Source organism: Balaenoptera physalus, assembly GCF_965194825.1.
Source record: "Balaenoptera physalus genome assembly, chromosome: 8".
In the NCBI taxonomy this organism is placed as follows: Eukaryota; Metazoa; Chordata; class Mammalia; order Artiodactyla; family Balaenopteridae; genus Balaenoptera; species Balaenoptera physalus.
In genome coordinates this window covers 2,207,341-2,233,892 of record NC_138887.1, presented here as the reverse complement: position 1 = coordinate 2,233,892, position 26,552 = coordinate 2,207,341, and the positions used below count along the sequence as shown (strand labels likewise).

The following is a 26,552-nucleotide window of genomic DNA, read 5'->3' as shown; positions in this document are numbered from 1 at the left end:
CGTTGCAGCAAATGACTTCCAAACCAGTTTCTGTGATGGGTGGAGGTCACACTTCCTTGTGACAAGGGGTGAGAACCTTTCCCAATCATACAGCCTTGTCTTCTCAAAATACACCTGATGTTTACACTATTTCTCCGTCTGCAAATCCTGGGCAGAGCTGTCATGATAGGATAGAGTTTAGCTTACAAATGGTGGGAAACTGTTTAGGAAGAAAATAAAATCTGAATGCGTGTCAGATCAAGGGATAATTTTTTAAAAAACAACCTGCAATTCCATTTGATCTGGATCAATAGTCATGTTGTGATCATGCAACTGTGCATGATGTTCACTTTCACTGAGATGGAGAAAACGGCCAGCGGTGCATTTAAATGTCCTGAGCACTTTCAGAATTTGGAAAACATGGCCTGTAATGCCAGCTAAAGCATCTGCTTCTTTTGAGAAACAGCAACCAAAACGATCGACAGATGCTCTGCTTCTCCAGGGTGCAGACTTGACACTAAGTGATGATCTTAGGAGTGGGCCCTGATCAGTTGTTTCAGGCTGGAGCCGGGTTTCACTGTTGGCAGCTCACGGGGCAGGAAGTTCCTCCTTGCCAGGGACTCAGATGTACATGCAATGAAGGGTCCAGGGTGGCAGACTTTGTCAGTGAGCGGGGGAATAGGGTAGTAAATCAACGGAGGCCAGTAATGGCTTCTTGCTCAGAGGCGGGGGTTTCTCGAGACCTTGACCTCACGAGGTGCAGGGATCAAGGGCGTGGTCTTGGGCCTTGGACAGCCTGCTTGCATCCTGGCTTTGCCCTAGGACCAGCCATGTCCCCTCGGGCAGGCTAGTATCCTCTCCCCACCTCACAAGATGGATTTCGTAATCATGCCTCCTTTGACGAATTGTTTTAAGGATCAGAGGAGTTAACCATATTTAAAGGGCTAAGAAGCAGCGTCTGCATACAGCAAGCTATGCACACATTCCACACCATTATCATTTTTCACCACGACCTGGAGAGACCATCCCTCCAAACCTCCCTCTGCCCTCTTGCCTGCCGCCGATCAATTTTCTAGTGACTAATTTGGATTCTCATAACACCATAATACCAGCAAAGTGGGTGTCAGAGGTATAGAATACAAAATTCCCATCTTTGGGATGAATAATGCCTTTATCACTAATGAATGAAGGCGTAGTCTGGTTTATATCTCCCTCACATCCATCCATTTATTCACTCATTCATTCAGTAATTACTTATTGATCACGGAATGTGTGCAAGGGCTTACTTAGATCAATCCTCAGCGGGTAAATAGAGCTTCCAAAGACCTCTGGAAATATTGGGAAGGGGTGTAGTACATGAGAAGTTCTGGTAAGGGGAAGCTCACACTGGCCCCTATAGTTCATGGCTGGTAGCTAGTTAGGTGGGTGTTTGGTGCTAGGAAGTGAAGAATAAATCTCTGTACCATGTAAATACCTTTTGTTGTGGTCCTGTGGTCTTGTGTGTGACGATACACATCACTGGGGATGTCTGTCCCTATGGTCTCCAGGGACCAAGGGCAAAGTATTCATCTGGGATGTACGTGCCCCTCCCAAGGCCTGGTCTTTTCTAACTCTGAGTATCAAGTGTAGAATTTCACGATCTGTCCCCCTTACGCTCTTCTCTTCCTCATGAACCCACAACTCGAGGTTTCACTTTCATGGGGGTGTCCAATTGTCAGACCACCCCAGTGGTGGGGCTGCAGTGAGATCCTATCAGCAGCAGACAGGATTTCATACCCAACCATGAGTCATTGCCATCTGTCCTCCTGTGGCCACTGGTCCCTGGGCTGGGAGGGCCCGCTGCTCAGCTGGCAGATAACGGGTGCAATATCCTGTCTGGCCCGGCCCTTCCCTGCAGATAAGAACCTTCCTCTCCATCAGCAGGAAGAAAACGTCGCAGTGGGTAATGAAAGACGTTTACACAGATCAGCCCCCAGGAGGGAACTAATAAAATGCCTAGCAAACAAAGCCCCTTCTTTCACCTTCTGTTTCCCATTATCAACAAATGAAACTTGTCATTTCCTGTCTCTTTCTCAATATTGCTCTTATTGGAACCTCGAGGGAAATGAATCTGCTCTCCCAGAGCGGGCGGACAGGTGAGGTTGCTGTTGGTGACCACGCATCTCCCTGTCGGCCCCTCCTGGCTACCCCCTCCCCCTTCCCTCGTTGGGATGGAGAAGAGGTGTCCCACAGCCTTGGGGAGACTTCGAAGCTTCCGCACTACGAGGTTCCTCCCAGCTGCGGCCTTGCCATGGCCGCTGCCATCATTCTGCTTCAATTATAGATGCAGCCATGTGGCCTCCAGGGGGACCCAGGTCCTGTTCATCAGCCAGAGGATAAGCCAAGAGCCAGCGCTCTGAGAATCGTAAGAGCTCGCCACTTGTGATGGCTCAGTGAAAACGCAGACTGCCCTCCCTGGCCAGTCTTGGTGGTTGAAATCTCTCATTTTTCTACTTGACAATGGGATGACACTTGAACTTGAACCTAGAGCCAGCTGTTGGCGGTTGTTACCACTGGCATCCAGGGAGGGACCCTGTTACTATTATGAGCACGATGAATGTGGATGGTGTCTCTAGAAATAAAGACGAAAACATTTAGATAGACGGGAACAGTTGTTGATCTATTACATCAATGTTGGTAAAAGAACCAACCATTAAATGAAAAAAATCGGCTGATCCTGATTGCTGTAGATTAGCTATGAAATTTTCACTTTCCCATTGCTGACCACGATACATATATTCTGAGAACTTTGCTAGTTCATAAAGTTGAGGAAACTTATGCATAAAGTATTTCCCAGGCCAAATCGGTCCAATTGTCTGACATAGCACCTGTGAATTAAAATTTTGATGATTCCGAATTGTCTAGTAGTTTGAAATGTGGATAAATTTTATGTGACTTCAGACTATGCAAATTTGAAAGCATGCAAGATAAGCCATGAATAACATCTCATTTTATGTGGAAAAGTAGAACTGTGAATCCCCCCAATTAAAAATGAATTGGGACTCACAGTTTCAAAGCAGGCAAGCGCCCCCAGATATGAGCTGTGTCTCTGTGGCTGCCAGGGTGGGTCTCCTCTCGATGATAGAAACTTCCCATGACCTTTGTCAGGGTCGGGCTCCGATTATGCTTTGAAATTCTGCGTATTTTAAATTATCCAAGGTCCTCGAAATGCATCCCTTGATCCAAATGTGATAGCCCTGCACCAAATTAGGATTAACACATACATAATAGGAAGGCTCTAGATACTATCTCATTCCAATCCCTCACCTATAAATTCCTGTAGAAAAATGCTGCTGCCATATCAGTAAACAAAGGATGTTGCAGCCATCAAGCCATCACATTACAGCTGCCCTGAAAGTGAGCCCTGAGGGAACTCAGGATGAGAAAGCACAGGACACTGGTCCCAGGTAGCTGAGGTGCCCATCAAAGGGATGATTTCAGTGAGCCCAGACTCTTGCATCTTCCCATAGATGCATAGAAAAGCGCTAAATTCCTTAACTTGAGATGTCTGGTTTTCTTTAATTAACAGTAATCTTTTGATGTTCCGACTACCTGATCTTTGTTGCAAAAACTCCTGTAAATCCTGGCTCCCCCCTTGCCTCTTCAGAGCAGTCCTTCAGAGCTACCTGAGATACTGTCTTCCGGGCTTGAAGTTCTCAGAAAGTCCGCCAAACAAAGCATAACTCAACTTTTAGGTTTTGCATTTTTTTCGGTCGGCAGCCTGGTACCCTTCATGTCCAGCGGACCTCAGCGTCGCTCCGGTTCTGTGGGTGTCTCTCTGCAGGGCGCCCCCTCCCCTGAGGCACATCCCAGCCTGGCTCAGCCAGTCCCTTCCCTCTGCCTCTGAGCGGGGAGCTAGCTTGAGGGCTACCTGGTGGTCGTTTTCATATGGCCCAGGGACTGTTCTCTTGCCAGGTCTCCCTGCTTAACCAGAGCTGCAGGTCAGTAGCCATTTTCTCATCACGTGGTTCCCTGGGCCACCACCTGGCTGGCTTTACAACCACGGAGCAGCGACAGTCTCAGTGTTTGCACTGGATGTTTTCTGCGTCACCCTCGGGGGCTGCACTGAAGAGTGTTTGGCTGTGATTGCACGTCTTCCCCACGAAGCAGAACTCCCATCCAGGCCACACGGACAGGCAGTTGTGCCCGGAAGCCAACCTCGATTCTCTGGCTCCAAAGCTCTCTTCCTCCCCTTGCGCTTCAGCCCAGAATCAGATCCATATTAGCTTCATGTTTCACGAGATAGGATTTGAAAATGAAAGAAAAGAGGCTCAGGTAGGAGCAGTGGCTGCCCAGACCTTCCCAAGTGCCCTCGAGCCCCAAACCCCACGGTTCAGCTGCTTCCCTTCTCTGTCTGGTCACGTTGGTTTTCATTTGAGACTGCAAACTGTTAATTACTATGTATGAGGTCGTGTTTTATAGCTAAACATTAATAACTGAAGTGTTTTCTTTTTGTTGTTATTATTCCTTGGCAGTATGCAGATTCATTTAACTTTAATCCCCACAAATGGCTCTTGGTGAATTTTGACTGCTCTGCCATGTGGTAAGTTGCCCTGTTCATTAGATGTCAATTACCCTGCAATTACACTGCTCCTTAGAATAGTTTATGTGAAAGAAACCTGGCAGGTGAGGTGCCATTGCTGGCAAAGCACATACATCACTTACTGCTTGCCTGCATTTCTGAGCCATGGGTGGAATTCTTGCTACATCTTACCCTGTTGTACACTGTTATCTAGAACATATTGGCACAAGAAGAGAGGATAACAGAGAAAATCTCTGGTCTAATCTATCTAGCATTAATAAAAAAACAGTGCTTAGTAACCTTAGCACATATTTCTAAATCATTTGCTGCTGTGTTTTTATTCTTAAATGTTTAATAAATCTAAGTCTATATGCTTAAAAGCATTTGCTAAGGAAAAATAAAAGTAATTCTATTTTCTAAGCAGTTCCCTGAAAATTCTTACCAGCAGTACCGGCATCACATTGGTTATCTCTAGAGCAAGAAAAAAGAATTCCAAACTTCCAAAATGAAAGTGGTTGATATTTCACTACATGGATAATATTTAAAGAAATGCTGGTGACTGGGAGTGGAAAGGGATTTCTAGAAACTAGTTCTTCTGAGTTTCTTAGAGTAAGAAGGTGGTCAATGAATCTTGAGATCAAGAGGCTTTGCATGAATTTTGTGCAAAATTGTTCACTGTGTAATTAAGTGAATGGTTTTCCACCTTAGAAAGGTGAGGAAAGCAGCTCTCACATAATCCGGCTAAAGTCAGTTCACCAAATAATCAGTTTCCCTTGAACTCTATCTAAAGATAAACTACATGTTCAGTGCTTCCCTTCTGTTTAAGTCAAATTCTCTTTTTTGTCAGTCTTTGACCCGAACTCTCATACATGATTTTAAAACCCATTCATATCTGGGCTACAGTTTTTCTGAAATGTTACTAAGAACTGATAAAAGCTACAGCTTTTATGAATGTTAGTATTCTTGTGGTTGCGTTTGTCTATTTTACCTGGATTGGAACACTTTAAGGATAGTTTATGCAGCGTGTCAAAACTCCCTTTTTTCAAACTTTAATTCGGGTTGAGATGTCATTCTGTTTTGCTGGGGTATTGGGTCAGGTACAAACACCGTCCGAGGGAGCAGACGGGTGGGTTGTGGGTCCAGAGCACCCAGCTGGCGTGGGGCCGGCAGGGGTCCCCAAGGCCTCTGTTCTGTGAGGAGGGGGCTGGCCTCAGAGCAAGTTAACTGGCAGCTAAGGGGTCCTTAGCTAAGGGATCTGGCAGAGAAAAGCCACAGAGCCGGCCTGGACAGACCAGCTGACGGCTGATGGGGGATGGAGCGAGGTGACCCCAGAGGGGCTTGTGGTAAGCCGTGATGTTCCACTCATTTCCTGGGTAACATAATAGCAAAAACGGATGTACAAGGAGCCCCCGTGAGTGCAGGCTGCCGTCATCACACGCGATTTAACCAAAGTCACTGCCCCCCCAGGCAGCCTGGCAAGGAGGGCACTGACATTGCTGCCCCCTCTTCCTGATGGGGAGACTGCAGCTGTCAGGGCCCACTGACGTGTGCCCCAAAAGCTGAGATGTGATGAGGATGAATACAATAAATGTAGCATCTGCCTCTGCATCCAGAAAGCCAGGGAGCAAGTTAAGGGTGAGAGAAAACGTGCTTTACCTGTGGCCTTTCCCAGAGCCTGGTGTGACGGCCAAGGCTGCTGGAAGATGCAGCCAGAGCTGGGGGGCTGTGTGTTAATCTGTCTCAGACGGGTCCCTTCTGGCATCTTCTGTTCAGGACCAGCCCGTAGAGGGGGATTTGGCAAAGGGGAGGTGACGTACGGGAGGAGACGGGAAATGTAGGGATGAGGCCACGTCGTTTGGAGATGGAAAACGGACCTGAGCGTTATGAGCCTGTAGGAGAAACTTACACATGAGCCACGAGACACAAGAGCAGCCTCCAGTATTTCAAATTTTGCCACAGAGAAGGGTGATTAGTTATCCCCTTGGAGTGGGGAATTGAGGGGTGGGAGGCAATACTTAAGGAGCCTCCCACCTGCCTGTGGGTTTGAAAGGCTAAATAAATAGAGTAAAAATTTAAATTATAATAGAGGATGTGCCTTCTCTCTCCTGAGCTATTGAGGTCCTGGCCAGAGCGATTGTCAAGGGTTTTGAGGTGATTTCACACATCTGGGAGAATCAGGTCTCTCCCAAACCCAGGGGTTCATCCCATGATATGGTAATGATGATACGCATATTGATTGATGGAATTTGATCTTGAAGGATTCGTGTTTTAACATAAAAATTACCCATGTCTACTATTTTGGGCGCTGTGCTTCTATTACCTTGCTAGGGCTGCTGTAACAGAGTACCACATACTGCGCGGCTTAAAAAACAGAAATCTAATTCTGGAGGCTAGAAACCCGAGACCAAGGTGTCTGCAGGGCTGGTTCCTCCTGAGGCCTCTCTCCTCAGTGTGTAGACGGCCTTCTTCTCCCTGGGTTTTCATATGGTTGTCCCTCTGTGCATGTCTGTGTCCAAATTTCCTCTTCTTAGAAGGACACCAGTCTTACGGGATCAGGGCCCAGACACGTGACCACATTTTAATTTAATTACCTCTTTGAAGACCCTGTCTCCAAACACAGTCACTTTCTAAGGTACCAGGGGTTAGAACTTCAATGTATGAATTTTGGGGGGTGGTGACACACTTCAGCCCGGAATAGTGCTGATAAGAAATTACTAGTTAAAGCCAGAAGGCTAATATTTAGGGAATTAACCCAGCTCAGCTTACTTTAAACCCTATAATCTTAATTATGCCACCTACTACTTTCTGATTTTTTGATTCTTATCAAACGTAGGTTTTCCTTTGACCCCACCGCACCAAGCACCCCTTCCCCGCGAAGAAGTTCTCTCTCCTTGCCCACAGGGGCGTGTTGAGCACTGCCCAGCTTGCGGAGTGCTTGGCACAAGGTCCTTCGCACACCCGCCCAGACCCCCACCCCAGGGGTTGCCCTCGGTGATGCTAGTGAAGCAGCCTCTGCAACTGGGGGCAGCCCCGTCCAAACCGAGACCTACAAGGAGAAAGGAAGGTCAGGATTTAGTTGGAAAGCATTTTGTTTTGAGCGCTGTTGACTGAAACCAGAGCGCTATCATTCCTGGACTCGAGGAGTCTCAGCCATGGGATAGAGTTTCCAGTCAATAAAATACAACCGAAGGAAACTGAGAGCCTAAATGAAATCAAGTCTAGTCCAGTGCAAACCGAGATCCATGGGGTGAGGAGGTGCAGGGTGGGGAAGGGCTTGGGAAGACAGAGGGGAGAGGTTCAGGGGAGAAGCGTGGGGAGCTGGGGGTAGAGAAGGGTGTGCGAGCGAGACCCCTCGATCGGCCCCTTTGTTCATTGCCCAGAAGCCTGTCTGGTGAAGTGGCGTCCGACAGAGGGCACGTGAGGAGGGTCCAGGCAATGTGGACCTGCGGGGATGTGGGGCAGCGGCCAGTGCAAAGGCCCTGAGACGCACGTGTGCACAACAGCAAACTCAGAACAGGTGACAGCTACTGAAGGTGGTTTCCTGTGGTCCATGTAGGTTTAAGTTCCTTTTAAATAAGCTGCCCACATTTAAAAGTTGGTGTTTTTACATAAACATGCAATTTTCCAATGTCTCATCCATTACTGAGCGCCCTTAAAGCATCATTTCTGCCGGTCTGGGATGCTGGGGCATCCTTCCCACCTGGCACAGCGCCGTGGCCAGCCTGGCCCTGTGCACCTGTGAGCGCCAGGCTCCTCGAGCAGGCACACGTGAAGGATTATAGTTGCTCTCCAGATACTTCTGGTTTGAGGAAATGATGTACCAGGTTAAATCACAGCACCAGATTCTGTGAAGAAGTGAGATGTAAACCTAAGGTCTTGGGCTGTGTGGAGAGAATTCCCCCTGCCCTTGCTGGAATGGGCAAAGCGAATGCACCTAAACCCTCATCCAGGGGTGCCTGATTCTTCCATTTACAGCAGTAATGATGCTTCGAGTACAAATTTTACATTCAAGATATTACCTGCTAGTAGGCGGCCTTTTACTTTCTCATACACCACCTCACCTAATCCTATTGCAGCCTTACTGGTATAGGAATTATCGTCCCTCATCCAGATGAGGCAACTGGAGTTCTGAGACGTGCATGGGTTTGCTAATGGCACACAGCCATCCATGCTAGAGCCATGTGTCTGATGCAATAGGGGTGAAGGTTCAAAAACTATAACTGAGTAAAAAGAGTCAGATACAGAATTATGTATCTCCCAGGATGCAAATGAAGACATGCACACAAAGCAATATCCATTTTACAAACACACAGCTAAACAAAAGGACGCACAGAGAACACGTTGGAATTGTCCTGGATGGATACAGAAGAAATCGGAGAATGAGAGCTGTTTTTAGTGTGAATGAGGCAAAATTGGGCCCTGATTCTCTGTCCTCTTTTGTTCAATCTGACTCTGATTCCACTTTCTCTCTGAATACTGAAAATAGTCCTGGATTTTAGCCCTGGCACATACAGCCTAAATTCCAAAGGAGAATGAATGGACCACAGCATTCCTCTCCTGTTTCAAGGCAGCTACCCCTTCGCCTACCTGAGCTGAGGGTCCACTGAACAAGCTGGGCCCAGGTTGGGGACCCCTGTGTGTTTGCAGAGGATGTAAGCGAGCCTTGCGGCCTGGTGACAGGGAGCAGGGAGAGAATGATGGCTAAGAGTCTACTCAGAGGCTTTTTTGCCCTGTTCTGAAAATCCAGGGAATCACATACATATATTTTGCTATTCTAAGAGGTTATTGCAGTAAAAAATGAGATGTCCCAACACAGTAGAACACAGATAATAAGGATACTCATAAGAACTGGATTTCAGAAAAGGCCAGGCATCCTTCAACTCTGCAGAGTTGAAAACAAGCAAGCAAACAGTCCTAAGTTGTGAATTTTTTATAGATGTGTTTAAAGGTTTTGCTAATACAACAAACAAGATGTAAATGGATTTTTTTTTTCTCTCACTGGCTTTTTTGTATTCCTCAAAATCAGAAGGGTCTTTCTTTTGTTTAATGAAATTTTATCAATGGTTAGTCCATAATTTAAACTCAATTCTTTGGTTATATTCTCTATGTATTAAAACGGACAAGATAATTGAAGCTTTAAAAACTTGACCTCATTACAAGCCCAGTAAATACGTTTTATAAGGATTTCATTATTCTGTTCATAAGCTCTTTATTGTTCATTTGGGTATTTTGAATCTTTTATATGTAAATATGAACCATTCTTCTCTGATCTCAATGTCCCTTAATATCAGATTTTCTCCAAAGAGAGCCTCAAATTCCACCAAGGGCATGTTTTACTCTGCCTTTAAAAAAGAGGGTTAATTTTTTTCCAAATAAAATTAAATTTTTTAGTTTTATAACTTTTGTACACCCCTGTTATATTGGAGTTTTTGAAAAATTCAGTTACTTGGGAAGATTTTAAGTCACTCTGGTTATGGTAAGACGTGATTCTAGAACCTGTGCATGACAGCACAGTTTTCTCTGAATCTCCTTTGTTTCTTTGCACTTTGGTCCTGGTGCTTTTGGCATCTTGAATTCTTTATACTGTTTCTGGTACCAAGTGGTAACAGGAGCCCTCATTCAGGGAGCCCTTCACACACAGAGTTGTAGATTTCTTAAAAAGACAACATAAGAAGCCATGCTTTCTACATAGGACAGGTGTCCCCTGCCCCCTCCTCCCTCAGGACCATCCCTCAGGAATGTGTCCGGTGACAGGGAGAGGCTTTCCTCACCGTGAGGCCCATCAGGGGTGAGATGACGTTGATCCCTAGAGAGGGTGTTTCTGTGCATGTGTGTGTGTGTGTGTGTGTGTGTGTGTGTGCAAGTGTGTGTGTCTGCATATGTGCATGCACACGTCCATTTGCTTGTTTAAATAAAGTTTTCTTCTTTGTAGTATCATTAAACTTCACAAGGAAAAGCAAAGCTGGTACCTAAATTTTGGAGAGCAAACCACCACAGACCCACTGGAGCCACGGATCAATGAACAAAGGGAAACTGGAAATCCTAGGACCTGAATGAATATGAAGATGTGACAGAATTCATGGGCATGCAGTAAAGCAGGACTTGGAGAACAGACTTAAACAGAAAACACGAAAGCCAGAAAATAATTAGCTAAGGGCCCCAAGGAAGCCAGAAAACAGCGACAGAATAAACCATCAAAACTAGAAGGAGGGAAATAATGAAGATGAAGAGACAGACATGAAATAGGAAATAAGGAAACAGGAGCACAGATCAAGAGAGCCACATGCTGGTCCTTTACCTGCCTAATAAGATAGATGCTCTCCAGAAAGAAGGACCAGAAATAGAGGAGAAGGCACAGTAAACTGTACTAGAAATATAAGAAAGACAAAACCACAGACACAGCAGGCATTTAAAAAAATAGAGAGCACTATGAATTACATCATTCCAGAATTGCCTACAAATGTACATATTCAATAACTACAAAAAAATATGTCATCAAAACTGACTCAAGAATAAATATAAAACCTGAAACGTCTCATAGTTCTAAAGACTATGTGCCAATAGTTACATTTCACACAACAGAAACATCCAAATTCTTCTAACAGCAAGTTCTACCAACTGTCAAGGCATCTATAGGTCTAATTATAAATGTAATTCAGAGACCAGCAAGGGGGACATATATCATGAGGTCAGTGTCACTTTGATCCCAAAACCAGATGAGGAGCTGAGACAGAAAAGCTACAGGACAAGCTCACAAAATTACATGTGGAAATTCCAAGTAAATTTTAGCAAATAAAATTCAATAATGTTTAAGGGGAAAATAAAGATGGTATATAGTGACTAAAATGTGTTCATTCCAGACATCCCAGGGTGGTTTAAAAATATTAAAAGATTTTAAAATGTCATGACCATGTTTAACAGTAAAGGAGAAAAAAAGTTATCATCTCATTAGATACGGAAAAAGCATTAGATAAAATTCTGTAATTCTTAGTAAAAGAGGAACGGAAGAGAACTTTCCAAATCTGATAAAAAAAATCATCCAAAAAACTACAGCAAACCTATTCTCAGTGGTGAAATATTAGAAAAACTGCCTTTAACATCGGGAAAAAAATTACAATTCCCTTAATACACACCCTATTCAGCGTTGTGCTTTCCTAACCTGTGCAGTAAGACATGACAGAGAAGTAAAAGTAAGGGTTACAGTGGAAGCCACAAAACTCATGATTCTCAGATGGTGTGAGTGTCTTCAATGAGAACAGAATCTTCCGAGAAAGTATTAATAAGAGAACACAGCAAGATTTCTAGATACACAGCACTTTTTTTTCACAGCATTTTTAAGGTTGCATTTATTTGCATATATGATAAGTAGCACATGTAAAATTTTTAAAAGAAATATTTTTTTATAATAGCAAGAAAAGATGTAAGGTTACTATGAATAAATATATCAAAACCTGTGTAGATTTTTATGAAGAAAAGGGTACAATTTTTTGGAAGCCATTCCAGAAGTCCTAACTAAATGAAAATGGAGACTCAATGTCAGGTCTCGGCGCAATTCTAGTTGGACCAGGAATAAAGACCAAAGACTTAGTTTTATTATACCACGTACCCCCAACCTCAGGGGCCTGGAGCTCTGGAGGTTAATGCTGTGCTACAGCCGAGCCAGGGGATGGGGGGTGCAGATGAGGGGCATGCGTGCCGAGTGGGGTGTCAGGGAGGGGACCGGGGAGCAGGGGAGCCTGAACCCGGCGGGAGAAGGAACAGGAGGCGAGGGCCGTGCAGGCCCACCTGAGACGCCTTCTCGTTAAGCCCCTTGGTTTGTTCTCTAAAACAGGGTGAAAAAGAGAACTGACCTGACCGGAGCCTTTAAATTGGACCCCGTGTACCTAAAGCACAGCCACCAGGACTCAGGTAAGCCGCTGGCCTTGCTTTCTCCAGTCTGTTCCCATCAGAGCTGCGTCCATGGTGCCCAGAGTCATGTCCACAGACTGGTCCTAGGGGGCCGGGTGCAGAGCCAGGAAGAGCTGCTTTCTGAGGCGGGGTGGTGATGGAGACGCAGTCCTGGCTCTTCTCCTCACTGTTTGGGGCAGGGTTGGGGGAGGCACCCGTAGGGCCGGAGGGGCCACACGGCCCTCAACACGGGCGTGGGCACCTCCTGCGCCAAGCCTTTGAAATGATGACTGCCCTAAAAAGAGTTTGCATCGCTTAGACCAGTGGCACCAGGGGAAGAAACAGCTGGGCCAGGGGCCTGGGGAGGGAAGAGAAAACTGGGCAAGGCTGAGGCAGGATCCACTCACAAATGCGGATCTCTAAAAATTAAGTCTCCTAGTAAAAAAAACAAACCTTACGGATTACTTGAGATCCTGATCAGATAAAACGCATGAGGCGACCTGCACAGACACCCCCGTCCCTCTATGCCCACTCACTGTAATCCACGCGCTGGGGACGGTGATTTACATGCTTGGCTGTCCCTATAGGACTCAGCCTCCGGGTGGGGGAGGGTTCTCTCACTCTCCGAAGCCCTCATGGCCACCAGCAGGTGCCATGCCGGCCACCATGGGGTCCGGGGACCCCGGGGAGGGAAGGACAGGCCAAGTCTTTGGGAACTTCTGCCACTGTCTCATTGAGTTTCCTTAGACAACAGTGGATGTTAGTGATGGGAGGGACGCCGGAGATCACGTGACCCCACCCTCCACGAACTGAGCAGGAATTGGGCTGGCTGGAAGATGAGGCACTTTTGATGACTGTGGCAGGAGCACTGAACAGTAGTGACACAAGTCAAGGCACAGCCCCTTCCCTCCCATGCAGACCCCAGCCCGCGCGGTCTCCACGGAAAGATCAGACCTCGGTTTTGCCTTCTTAAACTTGCCCACCGTCCCATGGGGCGCATCGGATACAAGCACCCACCCCCTGCTCAGCTGTGCTCAGAACCTAAAACTGCTCTAAAAAAATAAAGTCTAGTTTTTAAAAATGGCGTTGGCATAAAGCCATGAGAAATTAGGAGCCAGCTGCCAAAGCTCTTCTATTTAAAAATGCATTTCATGTTTGAATAATGAAAACCACAGTCATCATGACAGTTAGCAAAATGCTGCTCTTAAACAATGAAGGGATTCTCGGGACTTCCTTGGCAGTCCAGGGATTAGGACCCAGCTCTTCCACTACCAGGACCTGGATTCAATCCTTGATGACCGGGGAACTAGGATCCCGCAAGCCATGTGGCATGGCCAAAAACAAAAAAAAAAGGAAGGAATTCTTAGAATGAGTTTAAGCCATCTCAGTAAAGTTCATTGCTCCAGGAATTTTTAAAAAGTGTAATTTTATTCCACGTTTATAGAAAGGCAGTTTCTGATTGAAATATTGGCTATGGCTGTTAAAGATGAACAATCTTAGTTATTTGTACTTTTTCCCCCCAAAAATTGATGAATCAACAAAAGCAATGACCCATTTTGTGTTTACCAAGTAAATCACCCAAAATCAACTTTAAACTTTTATGGCCACTGGATATAAGGGTATATTTTATCTGGATGGATCTCACTTTCCTGAGAAGCCTGCTGTAATTTGAAATGAAATATGTTTAGAGTGTTTTTTTTAAAAGATCCTTTCTATTCAATAAAGAAATCTCTTCATCATTTAACTATTAAAAAGCCCACTCAGGACTGCCCACGTGGACTGCCCCTCCCCCGACACCCCGCAGCTCCCCAGGCTGCTGCCCAGTTCCTCCTGTGGGTCACTGGGACGCGTCCCTCTCATCACTGGGATCTAGGACCAAAGTCTCCCACTCAGGGGTCCTCCCAGGCCTCTCGATGTGAGCAGGTGCCCTCCGCCTGCTGTCTGCCCCTAACCCACATCTCCCCACGCCTCCTTCACTGCACGTGAAGCCGTCACGCTCACTGGTCATGTGTCTCCTGCTAGCACCTGAGACCCCTGGAGTTCGGGGGACTCTCCCCGCTGTTCCCCTGACGGGTCAGCACTGTGGCAGCAACATTAGGGCAGCAACAGTGGGAGTGATTACGGCTCCCGTACACCCCTATGTTTGCTTTGCACTTTTACATATGTTGTCTCACTGGACTCGTGCCAAAGAGTGACCCAAAAAAGTGGGATTTTTTTTTTCTATGACAGAAATTTCTGTCACAATGCAGATGATAGGAAAAGAGCGGCCACACCTGGTATATAGACTTTTCAGATAAATTCTTTCATTATAAAAACTGTACATTTGGAAGATAGGGAAGAGGTGAGCCAGAACCTTAACCCTAACCCTAAACTTAACCCCTAACCCTAACCCCTAACCCTAAACTTAACCCCTAACCCTAACCCCTAACCCTAACCCTAACCCTAAACTTAACCCCTAACCCTAACCCTAACCCTAACGCTGTGCCCAGTGGACCCAATGCAGTCTATCAGAGTGGGTGGCGGATTGCGGTAGGTGGACGGCCCATGCCAGCTGACCTCGGTGAGGGACCACCAGGCCATGCCACAGCTGATCTGACCTGGGGAGCCGGGTATGCTCGCCAGCCACAGCGAGCCTCCTCTGGACGACATTGGAGGATCAGGGGTCGAAAACGCATCTCTCTAATCCCCACCTGATTCTGTGCCCAAGATTACCACGCAGAAACTTCTGTCTACGAAATTCTTTGTCCAGCGTTCTTTCCTCCATACCATCCGTGGCTTTACAGCTTTTGGCACAAGGGGAGACTAAAATGCAAACGAGTTCATAACCCCTGTGAAGCCATTTGGATCCCAGATATTGAAACTGACTCGAAGAATACCCACTGGGTGTTTGCTCAGCGCCAGAACCCAGACTAAGATCTGAGAATACAGACATGAACACGCATCAAAAGTTTTTGATTCTTCTTTACATTCTAATTGTTCTTTATACCACAAATTCACCTTCCCACGCATGAATGAAGGCATGATGAAGGCTGTATAGGATCTGAATGCCAATTTACCACCGGGCACAAGGAGAAAGCTCAGATTTTCATGCTTATGTAAGTGCAGAAAGTGAAATGAATGGGAATCCATTCATAATTCGGCACTTCTGTTTATGCTCTGCTCTCTGGAATCCCCCCCGCCCTTGAATCTGTTACCTTGGGAAGTGGCTCAAGGAACACCCAGCCCTGCCCTCGGTGATTTTATGTCTGGTTCAGGAGATGATGGAAAAGAATTGGACATGTAATCAACTAATATGTCTAATGGTTCCTTTCTGTTTCCTTTTTCGTTCTCTTTTCCAGGGCTTATCACTGACTACAGGGTAAGTGGAGATTTGTCTCCCCGAATCCAGGTCCGCGGTAATCCAAAATGTGAATGCAGTGTGGGGCGCTGTCATGGGCCGTAGCTCCTGCAGCCTCCCGGTCCTCTCAGGATCAGGGTCCCACAGGAGGACACCCTCTAACTGGGTCGTAACTAGCGATCGGGCCTGGCAGTGGGCAGCTCTGCTGAGCCCACGGATGGCAGGGCTCAGGTTAGGAGGAAACGACGCGGCCCGTGCTCCTTGGAAGATTCCTCTGTAAGGCGGGGCGGTCCCTCCATTGTGTGCTCAGGATGTGTGCCAGGAGCTGGCATCCCCAGGACAGTGGGAGAGCAAAGGGTCAGAGGGCATAAGAAGCGCTCAGACGACAGCCTCTTAACTGGTTGCTCTGGTGACAAGCCTCCTTCCCCAGGCAGGAGCCGTGCACTGCTCTGGCAGCTGCAGTGAGCCGGGAGATGGGCTGGGAATCAAATGGCAAACAAGCCTGGGGACCCCTCCTCTCCGAACTTACGTCTGGTCGGGGGTGAGGGGAAAAGGCTGGGTGCACAGGGCACCTCTGCCCCCGGGGAATCTACCCCACTCCAGAGAGGTAGTGACAGCATTTTAGGGTGACAGTGGAATGAACACTCAAACTGTGTGCCTTTTTACTCCGGTAAACAAAGATGGAGGAAAGTCACCCCTGGCACCTCCTTTATAAGTTCCAGTAGGACGTGCCTATGTGTAAAATCGCAATGAAGTGCCACTGTTTTATCTTCCCAAATGTCCCCTCACTTCTCTCCCCTCTGTGTCCTCTCTTGCTTGCTTTGGTACATTTACAACCATTGGAGAGTGTCACAGCTGGGCAGCTGACAAATTCAGGAAAAACTAGGGAAAGCTCATGAGACGTCCCGCATGTTGACAGATGTGTTTTCTGGTGACAGCGTCTGGCAGGTCGTTCCACGGCGGCCTGCGGGGCAGAAAGAGGATGCATGTTGCTCTAGAGAATGGTGCTGAGGCGTCACGGGGAGCGCGCTGCAGAGGGTGTGGGCTTTTGCTGCCCGCATCCTCTTTCCTGTAGGCAGAGAAACCAGTGAACAGCCCCCCTCCCACCCCCACCGGGTCGTAAGCCCCGTGGGGCAGGCCCGTACCTCCCCGCATCTGCTCACGATGGCTCCCGAGCCTAGCACCGGCCTGGCCCCCGTGTGCCCTGCACGAGCATCACGGAGCTTTGCACAGAGAGCCTCCGGCTGCCGGACCGCTTACTCCACTGCCGTCAGCTTTGCCATCCAGGATGGGGCATGGCAGCCAAAGGGGGTGTCCTCCAGGCCCTTCAAGAGAAACAGACAAGGCCATGAGTCAAAAAGGAAACCAGCCCTTAGCATAGCCCTCACGGACGTGCCGCGTTGTGTCTCATTTCAGCACTGGCAGCTGCCGCTGGGCCGGAGGTTCCGCTCTTTGAAGATGTGGTTTGTTTTTAGGATGTACGGAGTCAAGGGACTGCAGGCCTATATCCGCAAGGTGAGTTTGTTTTCATTATTTATCCGGGTGACATTAGGGAGGCCTTAGACTTTAGAAAGGAAGTAAGATGTCTTCATGAACCACTCTAAGGGATACTTTGGGCTGTTGAGAGTAGGGCATTTGTAAGATGCTCAATGCACGATTCTGGGTCTTTTAGACACTTTCACGGGGACTGAAGGTTATCACTCCAGGAGACTGTCAAAGTGACAGACACTCTTAGCTGCCACCGGAGCCACTGCTGGCCCACAGTGAGGTCCAGTCCTCAATGGCGGTAATGAGGATGCAGTAGGTTTTTCTCCAGGAAACTTCCAGAATGGGAGAGATTGGGCTGGGTGGGCTGGATGCCCTCCAGCCCGGCAGTTCTCCAACACACCCCCGGCCAGAAGCACGTGCACGACCTTGGTCTCTCGGAGTGGGTTTCAGCAACCTCTATTTAGCAAGCAAACAGGTGGCTGTGATGTACGCTAAAATGTGAGAACCTTGGATCGACTCTAAGCCCCACGACCCTGCTTTGTTTTTTAAAATTTTATTGAAGTATAGTTGATTTACAATGTTGTGTTAGTTTCAGGTGCACAGTGAAGTGATTCAGTTATACGTATATATCTATTCTTTTTCAGATTCTCTTCCATTATAGGTTATTACAAGATATTGAGTAGAGTTCCCTGTGCTATACAGTAGGACCTTCTTGTTTATTTTATATAGAGTAGTGTGTATACCCTGCTTTTTTTTTTTTTTCACAATCGAGGACACTGAGTCCAGAGGAGGTCTGCTCCCTTAACTGGCTGCAGAAGGCCTGCCGACTTCCAGCCGGGCGCTCCCATCCTGCCATCCTTCCTCACCTGTGGACCCACCTTGGTGGACAGAGGTCCTCAGACATCACGGGGACGGGGCACCCTGCAGTGTCTCATTCTGGCGACAGTGCAGCTTTGGGCGGTGGGAGGGCGGCCCCAGGCCCCTCCCCCGCGACAGGGCACGTGGTAGCGGGCAGGGGCCCCTGCGGTGCCGCACACACAAGCATCCATCTGTCTTACGAGGCTGCTCTGGGGGCCATAAAGCGCCTGGAGGCTCTCTGTGCGGAAGAGAACTAGGAGGGGCGTGTGCATGAGTTCACGAGTTCTCCCCCACTGCAGGACCTGTGCTCAAAAGTAATGACGATGCAGCTGCTCTGGGGAGAGAAGGCAAAACCCAGGTGGTTTATCTCGCCACGATGATTCCAGCTGGAAGCTCAGGGGAAGCTGGGTGTGATCACATCGCTGCTTCCTGAAAAGCCCTGCAAGCCTCCCTGAGAGGCACCGGCCCTGCCTTCCCAGGAGGGGACTGAGTGGCCGGAGCCCCATACACCCCGGCAGATGGGCAGCTCCTCAGGACCCAGCTCGAGGGGACCCCTGCCAGCACAGTCTCTGGAGCCCTCTAGGTCGTCGTCCTGGGCCCGGGGGCCACTCATTCAAACGGCGTGTCTGTCCCAACACTTGGAGCAGCACGATCTCTGCTCAGATGCTCCCGGGGCCCCTGCCAGTGACCCCGCGCTGGATACCGGGGTTTAGGACGTGCTCCATGTGTGCTGAGACCCGGGCGAGCTGGCTCTCCGATCACATACTGTGTGAATCAGCGTTTGGTTTCTGTAAACATCGAGGCGTTTAGTAAGGGGGTGGGTTCAGGGGGAGCAGGCAGCCCTGGACGGGTGAGGTTCTCACCTCCGGTGGCAGGTGCTGTGGAGTAACAAACGGCGGCAGACCTGGAGCTCTGGTATCAGAATCAGCCTCGGTCTCCTGGTCTGCAGAATGGGCGTGATTGCGGTGTCCTTCCCTGTGTCGCGGGTCAGCACGACAGCAGGATGGTGAAGTGCTCGGCGCCCCAGCCAACGTCAGCCACTGTTTCTCTTCTGCAATGTTTAAACCCCTCTTGACAGCATTTTTCCTAAAATTATAAAAGATTATTTGGTGGGATGAAAACGGTCCCCTGAGCAGAAGATGACAAGGGGTGTTTTTCTGAAGACTTCTGTCCTTTTCTTCTGGTAGCCAGTTTCTCAACCTGCACGGGGACAGCTGGGGAGTGGGTGACATCAGTACTGAAGAAAATGGCTAAAGCTTATCAATGAATTATATTAGACATGGAGTCTAATAGCTCTGAACCAAGTGGTGATGAGAAACTCAGACAGATGTCCCTTCCCTTTGCAGCACGTCCAGCTGTCCCACGAATTCGAGGCCTTGGTGCACCAGGACCCCCGCTTTGAAATCTGTGCAGAAGTCACTCTGGGGCTGGTCTGTTTCCGGCTAAAGGTACGTCTAAGTCGACTTAGTCGTCTGCATTTCCTTTGAATATGACAAAGAGGAAACTCTCATTCATTATGTCCATGCTCCAAAACTCGCCTGAGCTCCCCAGAGACCGTGGATTCCCCCCGAATTTTCCAGCCTGCTGTTCCCACCTCCCTGCCTTGACTTCCCGGGACACCTACTCTTCTCACTGGTGCTCAGACTTCTTGCCTGTGTAGACCCGGCCCGAGGATGCTTGCCATCTTCTCTATCCATCCATCCCTGCCACTGGAACCCTCCAAGGATGGACCCACCCACGGGCTCACTGGTCCGAGCATGGTCCCCAGACAAGCATGGGCCTCACCTGGGAGCCTGTGAGAAGCCAGTCTTGGGCCCACCCAGGACCCGCTGACCCCTACATGACCCTCAGGCTGCTGGTGCACACGCAGGGGCTGGAGGAGCGCTGGTCCCTGGGGTTGGTTATTCTGCTGCCTGAGGGCCTCAGCCACCTTTGCTGGGAATCATGACCACATTGCTCCAAAGACCCCAAGAGGAGCTGCACGCACAGGCCCCTTAGTAACCTGCCCTGTGTGAGGGAAGCCGGATTGGGGCCTAGCGCCCTGCCTGCTCTCCGGCTGGCTCTCTGTTTGCAGAGTTGACGCCACCCACAGGCCTTCTTGTCCGAATCCACAAAGGGCAGCAGGAGAAGGGGCCATGGGCTCAGTCGCCTTGGCAAGGCGCTGCCCATCCAAACATGGCCCTTGGCTCCCCCTTCCCTTCCCCTCTGTGATTCTTGGGGCTTTGAAGGCTGTCAGGAACCAGCCATGGAAAAGCCTGGAAGCAGGAGAGGGAGAGCAGAGTCCTGACACAAGAGCTGGCAGGGAGACGTGAGGTCCCTGCAGCGCGTCACTCAGAGACACCTGAGCACGGGTGTGCAGAGGCTGGCTCAAGGTCCCTGGGGTGACCGGATGGGGCAGTTCAGTCCACGCTGGCGTTGGTGGCAAGTGTGCTTTGACTTGCTCGCCATCAATCAGTCATTTTTGCTTCTACTGCCAGTGTTCTTGTAGGATTTACATTCTTTAATTTTTAGCCATTTTATTGAGATATAGTCCACGTGCCATACACTTTGTCCATATAAAGTCTACATTTCAATGATTTTCAGCCTATCCACGGGGTTGCACAGCCTCCACAACAATCTAACTTCAGAACATCTTCATTTTCCCCCAAAGAGGGCCCACACCCACCAGCAGTCGCCCCAGCCCCCATCCTTCGGGCCACGGACCCGTTTCCTGTCCCCGTGGATCTGTCTGCTCTGGACAGTCATGTCCATGGGATCGTCAATATGCTGCCTTTTGTGACTGGCTTCTTTCACTGAGCGTAATGTTGTCAAAGTCAAGACTTTTATTTTCTCCTGCTCATTTACGAGGGCACCAAAGCCGCCTGTGTGTGCCCTGCCCACTCTTCTCCTGGGCAGCATGGTGTGCCCTCCCGCCCAGGAAACCCAGGGGCTTTTCAGAAAGCAAAATATATCTTTGGTGAAACTTGTTACTTCCATTCCACGAATCCAGTTTCTTCTCAGGGAGGAAGTTATCCAGGCGTCATGCCTCACTTTTCTGCCCCCCACATCTGCTATCTTTTTATTTTATTCTTCGCCCCATGGCTGCCCATTCTGGATGTCAAGTCCTCTCCATCATCCATGGCTCAACGTGTGCGTGGTCTTTATTTGACCTGAAGCGGATAAGCTGTTGCCATGGCACCAATTTCCTTCCCCCCCCCATCTCAGCCAGCCTACCTGATCCCACTCTGCACCTGCTCAGTCCGTCTTTGCTGTTGCTTCTGTTGTTACATCTCAGACTGACTTCTCTGTTTGGCTCTTTGCCTCTATCTCGTAGAAAATATATCTTGTCCAATCCATTTGAAAATGGCAAGCAAAGTTTTCCTAAGTGACTTGCTTTTATTTCCTACATACGTAATTTTCAGGTGTTTGCTCTTCTGTTAAGTCTTCCTGGTGAAATTCCATCCTTTCATACCATCGTTTCTTCCTTCTCATCCTCAACCTCGAGCAGGTCCAGCTCTGTCTGGACCTGGTGCACATCAGCAGTTTCTGAGTGGCCTTTGGCCCATGCACTGTCCACGGGGCATCAGCTGGAGCCCCATGCAGGCCATCAGCCAGCGGCCGGGAGGCCCTGCACGGACACAAGGCCGGTGTCCGGCATCCGGCCGACCAGGACACTTCCCTTCCCTCCATCCTCCCTGCCCTTGAGACAGAGCAAGAACAAGAATAGTGTAATCCACTGAGGGTCACATGACCCAGGACCCTGGGCCCCACTTCCAGGCCCTTCTGCAACAACTAGAAGGTGCGCGGGGATGGAGTCACTGCCTGGAAACAGAATGAAGACCGAGAGGGCTGGGGGCAACTACGAGGAGTAACGGGACGGACCAGGCAGGAGAGGGACGGCTCCCAGGTCCGTGTGACACGCACCTCCCATCTGGCCCAGTTAGTGTGAGGCGTGGGCCCCCAGTCTCCCTGCCCAAGGCTGCTGGGCTGCTCCTTTCCAGAGGCAGGTCCACCAGTGGTCCCTTGGTCCACAGTTCATGGGCAGTTTTCCCAGATCCTAACAAGAAGTTGACTATTACGCTTCATTTTCCATACAGTTAAGTCCCCTACATAGGAACAAGTTCTGTTCAGAGAGCACATTCGTAAGTCCAGTTTGATTGTAAGTCTGATGAAGTTAACCTAGGTACCCAACTAACACAACTGGCTGTATACCGCTGCTCTTAGGCTTGCTTGCAGACATCCTGGGCTTGAAATAAAGACACTGTACTACTGTACTCTGTACAGTACTGTACAGTAAAGTACACAGAAGCACAACCACTTGTAGAGGATGCACGCACTTGACGATATACGCGACACACATGAACTAACTTAAGAGATTGGACATGCACGTTTGCCTCTTTGAAAGTTCGTATGCAGGGGACTTACTGTACTGTTGAGAATTCTTCTGAATGTTTCTCTTCACTGGTGCCATTAAACAGTTCTTCTCTTTAAGCTCATCAATTTGTAGATAACATGTCTAGGAATCTTCATTTTTTCTTTAAAAACCTGGATCACGGAAGGCTCGTCTTTTGACAGCACACTAGAACATGAAGAAGTTGTCTTGCGGGAGGGCTGCCGTCTTTCAGGGCCACGTAACGATCACTTAGTTGAATTTTCTACCATTGCAGATGAAAGGCCAGCGGTGAGGTGGCTCCCTCACTGATCTGGGGCTGTGTGTCACCCAACGCTGGCCTCACTCGGTGGTGAGTGTTTGGGTCCCCACAGACCCGAGCACCGCCACTCTCTCTCAATCCCTGCAGGGCTCCAACAAACTGAACGAAACTCTTCTGGAAAGAATAAACAGTGCCAGGAAAATCCACTTGGTTCCGTGTCACCTGAGAGGCCAGTTCGTGCTGCGTTTTGCCATCTGTTCACGCACGGTGGAGTCGGCCCATGTGCGGCTGGCCTGGGAGCATATCCGAGGGCTGGCGGCCGAGCTGCTGGGAGCACAGAGGGAGGAAAAGGCGGGTAAGCCGTGCTGCGGGGGCCAGATTTCCTCCACCACATAAAGAGGGGGATAAACGCAGGTCCTATCGGGACTTCCCTGGTGGTCCAGCGGTTAGGACTCCACACTTCCAATTCAGTGGGCACGGGTTCGATCCCTGTTAGTTGGGGAACTAAGATCCCATATGCCGCACAGTGTGGCCAAAAACTAAATAAAATAAAATAAAATACTCTCCATTAAAAAAGAAAAAAACAACAACCAGGCCCTGTCTGGTCCGGAGAAGTGGAGGGAACATAGCCTGTAGTGAATCTTTAGTAACTTTGATAGATTTCTGCTTTGTATTCTTTTATTCGAGACCGTCAATCACATATGCCTATGATTTCCCCTCAGCTTTCTTCAGTTTGCACTGAGGCAACTTACGATCACAACACGCTTATACATTAAACTGGCAAATGGTAGATAACTGAAAATGAATGAAAACATTCAAAAAGGAATTTGACATGACTGCTGGTTTGCTGTCAGGAAAGACCAAATTCATGATGGTTCAGAGAAAGGAAATGTCTAGAATACTGGGCATCAGTTACAGGAACCCTGAAGACAGCGGGCAGGTGACTTCTAAGGAAAATATCTGCACAAACATGGTGTTGGCAACAGGTTGGAATGATGTCTATTGAACCATAAGAGTCTTCAGAGCCTCGGCATTAAGCTACCTTAGGAATCATTCCACTAGAGTTTGTCCACCGTCTTGCTTTCTGTCTTTTTGCCTTTCGCCCCACTTGGAGGAGGCAGGTGGTGGGAGCTTCTGACTCTCTTTCTCTCTCTTCCTGCTCACTGCCCATCTGTCGTCACCCACGGGGGATGCAGAACCTAAGTGTGCAATGGAATTAGTCTACTGACTGCATGCAACTTGATCTTCTGGGCTCTTAATTTTAACTGTGAATACTTGAGATACTACAGTGCTCAAAAAAATCAAAAGTTAAATACTGTTACATTTATGTGAGAGGGCCATCCAGCCTTCTGACCTGTGAGGTCACAGACCCACCTCCACTGTCAGGACATGTCCTGAAACACCAGGTCCTTCTCCTGGCTCGGCAAAGCCCTTTCCTAAAGGTCGGATGCTCGTAAACTGGGGGGCCACCCTTCCCAGAGCAATGCCACAGTTACAGCTTGAGCATCTCTGAAAGGTGTTTGGGAGAGGCCCATAGTTCCAGATTATTCCACTCCTCCGCAATAAGCATGGGTGTGTGTGGTGGGTGTGTGTGTGGGGGGAGGGCAATAAGATATATTCAAAACAAAATCACATCAGGCAAACACTCCAGAGGAACATTTCTGCAGCCCTATGTTTGTGTATCTCATCATATCTTATTCCCATATGCCCCAAACATCACAGAAAGAGACTGTAGCTCAGAAAAATGATCAGAAACAGAGGTATGTTTCCAACAGAAGTCACAATTACTGTGGAGTCACTATACTTGCTATCAATTCCAAAGCTAAAAACAAAAGGATTTAATTTTTTTTAAATGTAGGATACAATAGTAAATCACAATGTGTGTGTGTTGTTTTGGTCCGATTAATTAGAGTGATGAAAATCTTAATACCTTGGTTTTACTTGTGCTTGTGTAAGGTTATATCAAATCCAGTGGTCATAGTTCTGAGAGAAAGAAGGAACTATTTCTATTTGACAAAAGGTAGGAAACTGGACCAAGATTCTAGTTGACATGAATAAAATGTATCATAGAGAAGCCAGATTGGCAATAAAAACTCATTTCTTCCAGTTCAAACTCTTTTCCATTGTACAGTTGGAGAAAGAGTATACTCCTTCTCTGTGTTCAAATGAGGAATATACAAAGTTCTGAGTTTTACACTTTGTGTGTGTGTGTGTGTGTGTGCAATTACACTATTTTATTTAGTATTTTAAAATTAGGTGTTATTTGCTTCATTGTTAAAGGTACATGCTTGGAGAAAACGAAAAAGATGATAATGAGTATTTTGGCCAAGTTTACCCACAGTAGCCTGACTCAATCAACCAGTTAGTTGAATCCTTTAAAAATCACTTTTTTTAATGTGATATATAACCTATTATATATATGTTACTTTATTACAGCATGATCAAACTAATCTATTCAATCATTTAGCCAGTAAACATCCATTCTGCCAGGAATTGTGCAAAATCTGGGGGAAATAAAGATGAATAAGAGTCTGATGGAGATGGAGATGGTCGCAGTAACCACTGCTACAGCTTTGATGAATGCAGTGACAAACGTTTTCTCTCCACGTCCTCTGGACACAGTCTAAGCTGTTCTCTCGTTTAGCAGCCTGTCCTCTTCTAGCAGTACATTATACAGTGCCTAAAAGAGACATAAGCACATATTAAGAGCTCAGTAAACAATTAAAAATATTTAACTTAATTTTCGTTTTATTTTGTGTTATGTACAGTGCTAAGTCTTCCAAATGTTTATTGCATGTAATCAGTGTTGTTCTGGTAAAAGCCTCTCCCGGGGGAAGAGAGCCTGATTTGTAGCGTCTGCTGATCTCAGTGGCAGAAATGAGTTTTACATTTTTTTGAATACAGCCATATATTCATGTTCTTTTCTTTCCCTGTAGAGATCAAAAGTTGAAGTGATCTGAATACTGGAATGAGAGGAAAAGATGTATCATCCCAGCTCCATGGAAGCAAGTCTGAATGTGGCCCATGCTTCTTTCTCCAAAGTTATCCAGAAAGAACCTCATGATTACATCTGTTCAGCCTCTCACCAATGAAGAAATATTTGCTATAAGTTAACCCCAGTGGATAGAGCTTTTATTCATTATTTGGCTGTGACTTTTGTTGATTAAAAAATCATCAGTTTCTGTGCCCCTGAAGTTGTCAGTGGTGGTAAAGTCTTATTGAAATATTTTCCGGGGCGATCTATAATTATGGGACTTGAGATTATATCCATGGTCTTTAAATTGTTCTGTCATGTGACTTAATGCTTAATAAACAACGTGAAGTGTAACGGTAATTGTGTCTGGTAAGCATCCTGTTCCGCATTGTAGCAAATTGATTGTTTCAAAACAGCCAACAATGCGGCATTCTTGGATTTTTTTTTTTTTTTTTGCGGATTCTTTTTTTTTTTTTTTAAAGATTGATTGATTGATTGATTGCTATGTTGGGTCTTCGTTTCTGTGTGAGGGCTTTCTCTAGTTGCAGCGAGCGGGGGCCACTCTTCATCGCAGTGCGCGGGCCTCTCACTGTCGTGGCCTATCTTGTTGCGGAGCACAGGCTCCAGACACGCAGGCTCAGTAGTTGTGGCTCACGGGCCTAGTTGCTCCGCGGCATGTGGGATCTTCCCAGACCAGGGCTCGAACCCGTGTCCGCTGCATTGGCAGGCAGATTCTCAACCACTGTGCCACCAGGGAAGCCCTCTTGGATATTTTTAAACAGTATTCATTTAGTCAACAAATGTTTATGGAGTGCCTAGTATATGTCAGGCACTCTT

General features: G+C 47.7%; 1 protein-coding gene across 2 annotated transcripts in view; it reads left to right on the top strand.

Annotated features, from left to right (window-relative positions):
* DDC (dopa decarboxylase) overlaps nucleotides 1–26,075 on the top strand; it is an 82,701-nt gene extending 56,626 nt beyond the window's left edge. For both annotated transcript variants that reach the window (XM_082473267.1, XM_082473268.1), the window contains exons 9-15: nucleotides 4,494–4,561; nucleotides 12,372–12,448; nucleotides 15,766–15,785; nucleotides 17,181–17,279; nucleotides 19,457–19,558; nucleotides 22,889–23,096; nucleotides 25,678–26,075. In XM_082473267.1, the coding sequence (XP_082329393.1) occupies nucleotides 4,494–4,561; nucleotides 12,372–12,448; nucleotides 15,766–15,785; nucleotides 17,181–17,279; nucleotides 19,457–19,558; nucleotides 22,889–23,096; nucleotides 25,678–25,691 (588 nt within the window). In that variant the 3' untranslated portion in view covers nucleotides 25,692–26,075. The remainder of the gene's footprint in view (nucleotides 1–4,493; nucleotides 4,562–12,371; nucleotides 12,449–15,765; nucleotides 15,786–17,180; nucleotides 17,280–19,456; nucleotides 19,559–22,888; nucleotides 23,097–25,677) is intronic.
* The last annotated feature ends 477 nt before the right edge of the window (nucleotides 26,076–26,552 follow it).